General features: G+C 34.0%; 1 protein-coding gene across 1 annotated transcript in view; it reads right to left on the minus strand.

The window, feature by feature from the left end:
* The window catches only part of MTTP (microsomal triglyceride transfer protein), a 39,312-nt gene extending 37,037 nt beyond the window's left edge, over window positions 1–2,275 (minus strand). The window contains exon 1 of the mRNA XM_012738406.3: window positions 1,897–2,275. Within this exon, the coding sequence (XP_012593860.3) occupies window positions 1,897–1,957 (61 nt within the window). The 5' untranslated portion in view covers window positions 1,958–2,275. The remainder of the gene's footprint in view (window positions 1–1,896) is intronic.
* Between the last annotated feature and the right edge of the window lie 6,711 nt (window positions 2,276–8,986).

The following is an 8,986-nucleotide window of genomic DNA, read 5'->3' on the forward strand; positions in this document are numbered from 1 at the left end:
CAGAATGGCCTGATTTTAAGGTAGACTCTTCACAAGTAGTTTGTTAGTTAAATGTTAATTGTTACAAGGGCAAAGAATCTATAATTAAATCGTGGTGCTATACTACAGGACGTTTATCCCGTCTAGGTAGAGAAGCTGTCAAGTCCTGTACTTTTTATTTATGATATTGGCATAAGCGATTTGCTCCATGAAGCCCCTCACTTGCCCAGGCTCCTTCCAAGACTTTGGAAGACGACCCTTGCAAGGGGTACCCATGCTATATCTCTTTTTCAGTAATCTTTGCAAAAGTAAAATATTTTGTAATCTTTTCTCTTGGCCCCTAAATTGCATAAGCTTCAGGTTCTAAAAGTCTGGATTTGCCACTAAACTTGTATACAACAAATAGTAGCTATGTTCCAAACCACATTTTCCCCATATGCCATTGCCGTGTGTGTTTGTGTATTAAATTCATTATAAGTGCATATGAAAACATCAACTTATCCAATTTCTAGCATATAAAATGGGGAAAAAAGAGGGAACCCCACAATAACTGCTATGTTTCAATTATTTTTCTCAAGATAATCATAGTATTAGGTTTGATATTATGGTATTTAAATCACTCATATTTCAAATACTCAAAAATTTATTTTACAGATAAAATCATAAGTTCTCTATATAATAATTCTCAATTAGATATGACTTACAAATCTTTAGTTTTTTTGGTATTAAAATTTTCTTTCATCCAAGTAAGAACTATATTTTTAAAATGTGAACATTTTAGAAACTGGTGAAAATATTGCCTTTAGTTCAAAAATCCTAAAGTGTGAATTAATTAGGTGAATTAATTTAAATTTAGCTCTCTATTTATTGCTGCAATAATGAACATTCCTTTTTCCCTCCTATGGAAATTTTCCATACAAAAAATCTTGAGGAAAACTTTATGATCAAAAGCCCCATTTATCCCAAACAAGTTTTTAAAGTTTGTAAGTGAATTGTTTTATATCAAATACTTAGAGTATATAGTTTTAAAATTTGTCCCTATCATGCTAAATTGTATGTTGGATCAATTGGTTTTAAGAATATATCTTCTTAAGATACTCTAAATAAAGTGATTATTTTACACAAGGCAGTATTTAGAAATACGAAGAGTTTCTAATCTAGCTGATTCTAAACAAGATTCTATGTTAATACATTTCATATAACTTTTTCAAACCATTCCTCACAAAATGTCTGTTGTCTCTCTTGCCTTTTCTGAGAGTGATAATTTATATGCATTTTTTAAAACTCCATTTCATCTTAAAATAGAAACTGTCACTAGCCACACTATTCTTCTAAAGATAATAAACCTTACTTCTTAAACATATATCATCTAATTTTATTTTCTTTAATTCACTGACTGTAATAAATCTATCACTTTTGAATGATAATAAAATAATAATAAATACATGTTTTACCATTTCATTCATACTTCTTTGGCAAATGAAATGCCTTTCTCATTGGATCTAATTCTTCTTGATGTCACATTGCTAAGCAACTAGGAGGAAATTTGAGAACTGGATTTTTTTTGAACCCTCATTTACAATTCAAATGAAGGAGCTGCATTCAGTGCCACCAACCGAAGCAGGTAACAATAGCTGGAAGCTCTTTTCCCCCTTAAAAAACGGACCATGAATGAGAAACCAAAGCAAGAACACTCTTGTCTGCCGGACTGGAACTAAAAGGAACCTCTGTTTTCTTAATGTATGTAGGAATTTGGATTTGGTTTTCATTTCAACCCATGCTTTCACAAACATTCCAAAGTTACATGGTTTTTCAGATGGTTTAGTGAGAAACTCTTTCACTATTCACACACACACACACACTTTTTACCCCCAAAGATTGAAATTAAATTTTTAGCAAAAGGCAACACAAACTCACCTTTTACAGAAGCTGAATATGAAGAAATGAAGCAGAGGAAAAGCACAGCAAGGAGAATCATAGTGACTAGCTACCCTGCTGCGTCCAGGGCCAGGTAGGAGTCACCAAGAAGAGGACTCTCCGATGGCAGCCAGTGAGGAAGTGACCCTCCTCAGAACCTGCGACAATAATGTTTATCTTTAGGGAAAGGTCAGAATCCAAACTCCAAAATCAGGACCTAAGTTCACCAAAGGTCTCACTATTAATGATTAAACGTAGAGGGGCCTCCAGTTTTCAGTCTGTCACTCCTTTTAATTTTTTTTTTTTTTTTTTGCCCAAAAAGAAAAATCAAAAAGTTTTCACTTTTAAGAGCTAAACCAAACCAGTCTACCTTCCTATCAGTGCAGAAGTACTGAGGGCCAGGCCAAGAAAACTGGTGGTGCTACTTTTCTGCTCATACATAGTCATCATCATGCCTACGCTATTAACTGCCTATCTTCACGTTTCAACACTGCCTGTGGGAGGGTACTAAGGATTCTCCAACTCAGCTAAACCTAGCCAAATTTTAGTCTGTCTAATATGGTCATCTTTGAATTTTTATATTCTTTGTATGCTATTTATTATAAAATCACTCTGAATTTGGGGATTTAAAGTGTTAGGCCATATCATTACCAATCACTTCCAAGTAATGTTGATTTTTGAAACATCGGTGATTCTCCTCATGTGTGAAACTGTATGAGTTTGGAGCAAATCAGCATTCTCTGTCATTACCATGCCAGTCGACCAAGTGAGTGTATCATAATAGACCTCTATTTATATCTGTGATGAGAAACACTTGTCTGAGTCCCCAGTATGGCTGGATGGAGTCCTGTGCTTTCTAAATTCCATTTCTAGGAAGAGATTCAGAGGGAGAATTCCAGCGCTTAGTACTTTCGCTATAGAATATTAACTAAGAAACTTCTCTAGAGTTAGAGTAAATACCCTAGTATGGCTAAGGCTGTAAGTAAGGGACTAACCCTTGTCCCTGGAAACTCCCACCGGAGAGACCTGATATGAATGAATCCTACTTAGATGAGGTGGCTTAGGGGGTTTTGGTGAAGAAAGGGATGTTTTGGTGAAGAAAGGAAAAAACTTCTTGTGAGGGCTACTTGAATGTACTTGAAAATACTTATGGCCAAGTTTCAGTATAAAATCCGTTCTTAGACCTCTTGGTCATCCTGACTGCTTATAAAATTGGTTCTTAAATCTACCCTCGTCACTCTCAAAACCCTTTTCTGGAACCCTAACCTTGAGCTTAAACCTCCTAGACAACCTAGGTAAAAGATAGCAGACTTGATAGGGTCACAAAATGAAATACAAAATTTAAAAATCTCTAAAATTAAGCATGTTTCCTCTTAAATTATATCCTTACATAAAGAACTAAAAGATGAAAATTGTTTGTTCTTATCTTCTAGTGAGATTAGAACTTCATTTGCTATCATGAGCTTTATATACAAATTATGGTTAAAGTAGCTAACAAAAATAAATTGGTTGGGAATATCACCTTAAAGTTGCAAACATAAGGTTTTTCTAGGATTAACCAGAGAAGGCCACTCTTAGAAAAGTAGCTTTGTTAAAAATATGTAGGTTTTTATGAGTAATAGGGATTAGGAATACAAGGTCATGTGAAAATGCTTTCCTGTTTTCCATTTGAATAGATTTCTAAGGGTTCCCAGGATATCTGCACCACTTACATAGGGATATCAAGCCATTATAGTCACTTACACTTCACTTGCATATTTATTGAACTTAAAGACTAGTTTGCATCTTATTTGATTCTATGAGAACTGTCTTTCCTATTCTTTGAGTTACACAGACCTTTAATGCTTGTGGTTAGACACTGTGGTACCTGCTACGTGTCCCTCCGGGTAAAGTACTATTCGTTGGCAGGCATTTACCAGAGTCCAACCAGTAAAGGGCATAACGTGCTGTTTCATTTGAGCATTTGATTTCCACTAGAAACCTCCTGTGAGTCACTATGTTAAGTAGTCATTTCAACATAGGATGTTCAAATAAGGTGTCTTCCTTTGGTTATACATAACACCGTCCTTAAATTTGGCTTATAACTTTCTCTTTTTACAAAGATATTTGAGAAAAGACTTCTTCAGATTGTCTCACCAGAGATGAAACAAAAATGCCAAACCCTTTCCTTGTTCAGTGAACTCTGTGTACCAAAGAAGCAGCATTCTCCTCTGCTGCTCTGTCGATCAAGCAAAGCAAACACTGTATGATCTAGGTGAGCCATGCCTCCTGAAACTCACCCCAGCTGTTTTACATGACGAGTGAGGCAGGGCAGAAACACAGCACAGCATGCAAATAACAAGGGCCACCATCTACACAACAATTACTGACATTATCTGCAATACACCATGTTGAACACTTTACAGTTTTTACAGTATAGCCTCACAACAATCATTTTACATATTTGAAAAATGAGGCTCAGATTCATTTAGCAAAGTGCTTTAAGGAATATACAAAAATAAACTTTGAAATCTAGGTCCAAGAATTCTTCTTTGCTTAAAAACATTAGAGATGGGAAGTGGGCAGAACACTAATTTCTTATAGATGACAGGAGATTGTCAATGGGGACTGTCTTTTAATAAGACCATCTCAATTCTGTATGGAAGCTAATAGAACACTTGATTTTCATGTTTAGATATTCCAGGCTAAACATAGAGGGGGGGGGGAATTGATCTATGCTAGTCAGGTCAAAATCAAATAATACATTTTAAAACAATGCTATTGCAATGAAATTCCTTTGGTAGTCCAGACACTGAGAAACATTTGCTATAACCACTATTTTGCATTAATATATAAGGAGACTATGAAAGAAAGGTGGATGACTAATTCCAAAGTACAGCTGTATTTCTGTTGAGTATCAGAGGTTGTTAGGAGTTATTTTCCTAGATTAGAAGATAAATGAACTTTACCCCAGTAAATGTTGGAAGGAAATGTATTGCCCTACTAGATATAGATAAAGTCAGAATGCATGCAAGCTGGTGAAAAAGAGTCTATTTATAACTATTTATAAATCAGAACACTTTACTCTGTTCTTAGAAAGAAGCATGACATTGATGAAAAATGTTTTAGAAGGACACTTCAGATTATTCCCAAATGGTCATGATAGTTTAAAATCTAATAGTATTTTCAATTCAGTGAGGGAGTTGAAAGGAAGACAGGGATTTTGAAAGAATCTTGAAAAAAAATTTTTGTTAGATTAAGAATATTCTTAGTATAATAACGTCTTACATCAAGCCAAAATTATAGGAAAATACATACATTATTTTAAAAGGCATTAAGAATGCTCTATGAGAAAATAAAGACTCATTAAGTTCCTTGTCTTAGTAAAAGCAAACTTGAGATGATAGGTTTGAAAATTTGGAATCCAAGGCTCCATAAAAGACAGTAATTTTTCCAAAATAGAGTCATTAGCCAAACTTTACCTGCCATACACATATTTAACAACAACCCAAAAATCCTTTGCATATTAGTCACCCTAAGAGGATTTTAACTTAATATCATTTTGGCTACATAAAACTAGTTGCTAGCATTTAAAAGAGAGAATTGATGAAAACTCTTTTAGTAGACTAAAGACTATAAAATTTTAATTTTGATCAGAATAATTTTATTGGACTTTTAAAAAAATTTCAGAGCCTAAAATAAAATAAGATCCAAGTATAAATACAATTTTCTTTTAAAATTGTGTACAGTGTAACAATTATATTTATGGACTAATTCTTAATATATAGGTATAAAAATATGAGTTTATTTGAAGTGCAACCCTAAGCCAATTGTTTTAAGTAATCACCAAAATAAAAAGGTAGAAAATATTAAAGAGAGATCAAGAAATATGGAGGATAGAATGAGTGTGGCAAAGGCAATATTGAGGAGAATATTTGAAGAATTTCCCAGAACTATGGAAAGGCACTGTATTCATTCTCTGTAGCTGCCATAATCAATTACCACAAAATTAGTGGCTTAAAACAACACATGTATTGTCTTATAGTCCTGGAGGCCAGAAGTCTATAACACTTGTCTCATCTGGGTAAAATCAAGGTGTTGGCAGGATGCCAACAGTGGCTTCAGGGGAGAGTCTGTTTCCTTGCCTTTTCCAGTTTCTAGAAGCTGCCTGCATTCCTTGGCTCATGGTGCCTTCCTCCATCTTCCAAACCAACAAGATTATGATATAATAAAGTGGAAGAGGAAAACAGAAGAGTGATGGTCCTCCCATTTCTTTATTCTCTGGCACTATAAAATGTTCCCAGCTCATCTTGACTATTTTTATTCCAATCCTAGAATCAGTCATTTCTCCAACGATCCTTGGTTTCTTTTATAAAAGAATGGTTTTAGAAACCACGATTTGGGCACTATGTGTGCTCATTTCTATCACACAATATTGAGTCTTTCAATCCATGAACACATAATATCTCTCCATTTATTTAGATCTTTGATTTCTTTCATCAGAATTTTGCAGCTTTCCTCATATATATTCTGTACAAATTTGTTAAATTGATATTTATTTCATTTTTTTAGTGTTATTGTTTTTTAATTTCAAGTTCCAATTCTGCATTGCTGGTATATAGGAAAGCTATCGACTTTATATGTTAACCTTGTATAGTATGACCTTGCTATTACTATAATTGATTATTAGTTTAATGAGAGGTATTTTTTGAAAGTTTTTTTTTATTATTATTTTAGATAATCATGTCATCTGTGTTTCTTCTATTCTTTTTTTTTTTTATTTTATCACAGCAGTTAGAACTTCCAGTAGGATGTTGAATATATATGTGTACTTTATGTGTATATATATATATAGTATTGTATTGTATTGTATTGTATTGTATTGTATTGTATTGTATTGTATTGTAATTTATTTAGAGAAAAGGATCTTGCTCTGGTGCCCTGGCTAGAGTGCAATGGTGTCATCTCTTCAAGTGTTCATTTCTTGAATCATTTCATTTCTGAGTTTTTTGTTTTACATTGTTCTTTTTATATTTTCTGTCATTTAAAAAATTGCTCTTACTTTGTTTTGAAATATTGTAACTGCTTTTTCCTTTGCTCCTATAGTCCTTATCCTATTCAACTGGATTCTACTTCCAGAAGTTTTTCCTTAATGCTCAGCTATGTTCAAGAGCAGAGCTCCAGTTTGTTGGTTTTGAGAGTTCATAGGCCTCTCACCCTTCCAGCAACTTCCTGCTCATTCATTTACATGCACCCTTAGCTTAGAGTGTGCTGAACTCCCTGCTAGTTTTGCTGCTGATCTCATGTTGGTCTCCCCTGCATTTCAGTGATGACTTGTTGGCTGTTTGGGGGCTCTCCCATTCTCAGGGCTTCAGATGCCCTGTGGTCATTCCACCATTTCCTCCTACACAGATGCTGATATTAAGTTGGCTTTGTTCCTTCTTGCTCATATTTTGGGATTTGTAGGGATTCTTTTTCACCTACCTATATTATCGCTTATGATCTGGGATTGTTGTTGTCATTATTGCTGTTTGGCTATCGTAGATGTTTCACAAGTTTTTATGGGGAGATTCAGAAGGTTTACAGATTATACTCCCTCCCTAGTTATCTTTCCAAAGTCTTCAATATTATGTATTATTTGGCGGGGGATAAGGTATTACAAATACATTTTAAACTTTTTCTGTATTTTTGAAGTCAGTCAAATTGCAGGTTGAAATGATTACAGATGAGAGGTTAATTCTTCCTTTTAGATAGCTTTCATGTTTAAAAATTGATTTCTTTGTGGCTTTCTTAGCCTGAAATTAAAGTATTTGTAAGTATTACTCTATTCTCATACCTCCCTACTCCCAAATTGCTGAAGGGTACTCTCAGACTTAAAATCATAATTAGGCTTGAAATAATGGAATTTGTAATGATTGCCCAAGGTTTTGGAACCAAACATATGGAGAAGTTCAAAATCATATGCATTACCGTGTTGTTGTGTCCTAACGTTCTAGTTGTTATCTGTAGCCCCTTTCTCAAGCTATAATCTACAGTCCAATTTAACAAACCGGCTGCCAATTGTCTGAATGAGGTCCACAAACATGTTTTTTTTTAGCCTGCTCAGTATTTTAAAAACAAACAAAATGGTTGCCAACACTTTAAAACCAGATTTCACAAATTTAGATTTCTGCTGTTCTTACAAAATTGAAATCTGATGTCATTAGGCCTACATTCCACTTGGAACTTGTGCCCTGATTAAAGAGGGAATGCACTCTCAGGTTTGTGACATTATCCTCCTAAATAGCTTCTCTTATTTGTTACCTTCCAGTTCCCATAAACCATGGAGTAGTTTTTGATTCAACCTCTTATTTGGCTTAAACTACAAATATGTGCTGATGATTTTTCAGTGCCTCTACTTAGATATATCCTGCAAGCCCTCCAGAATCCACATATTCAAAATCAAACTTACTATTTTTTCAAAACCTAATTTTCTTCCAGTATTCCCTAAATGACCTAGTTAATGTAATTACAGTTCTACAGTTATTCAACTTTTAAAAACCCTTAGTTATTCTTTCCTTCTTCTTTCTCATCTTATTCACAACTTTACGATTGTGTAAAACTACAACATGCTTTGTTTTCACTATTTCCAATATTTGAAAACTTCTTTCCCTGCCTGATACCTGGAAAACTCCTACTTACTTTCCAAGAAGGAGCAAAAGTTATTCAATCTCTGAAACTATGTCCTCTGCCTCAAGGAGCATTTAGTTGCTTCTTTCAATATACAGGCAACTCAAGTACATTGTATGTTGTATGGTATTTATTTACTGCTAGCTCTCCTATTAGACTCCTTAAGGACAGAGATCTTGATTTAATCATCTTTGTATCACCAGTACTAAGACAAAAAGCATGGAACGCAAAGATGTGTCAAATAAATAAACACATGAATTTTACAAATTAATGAAAAGATTGTTTCGTAGCATATGATTTCATCTTCTTAAACTTTCTATGTTTCAATCTTTGGTTAAATTGACTTTTTGCTGGTACTTTTTTGGTGTTTGTTTGGGGTTGATACTTAGAATCATTTTAAGTTTTGCACTGAATTACTACAAAAGAAAATTTATTGACTTCA

This window comes from Microcebus murinus, chromosome 29, assembly GCF_040939455.1.
Source record: "Microcebus murinus isolate Inina chromosome 29, M.murinus_Inina_mat1.0, whole genome shotgun sequence".
Taxonomy (NCBI): domain Eukaryota; kingdom Metazoa; phylum Chordata; class Mammalia; order Primates; family Cheirogaleidae; genus Microcebus; species Microcebus murinus.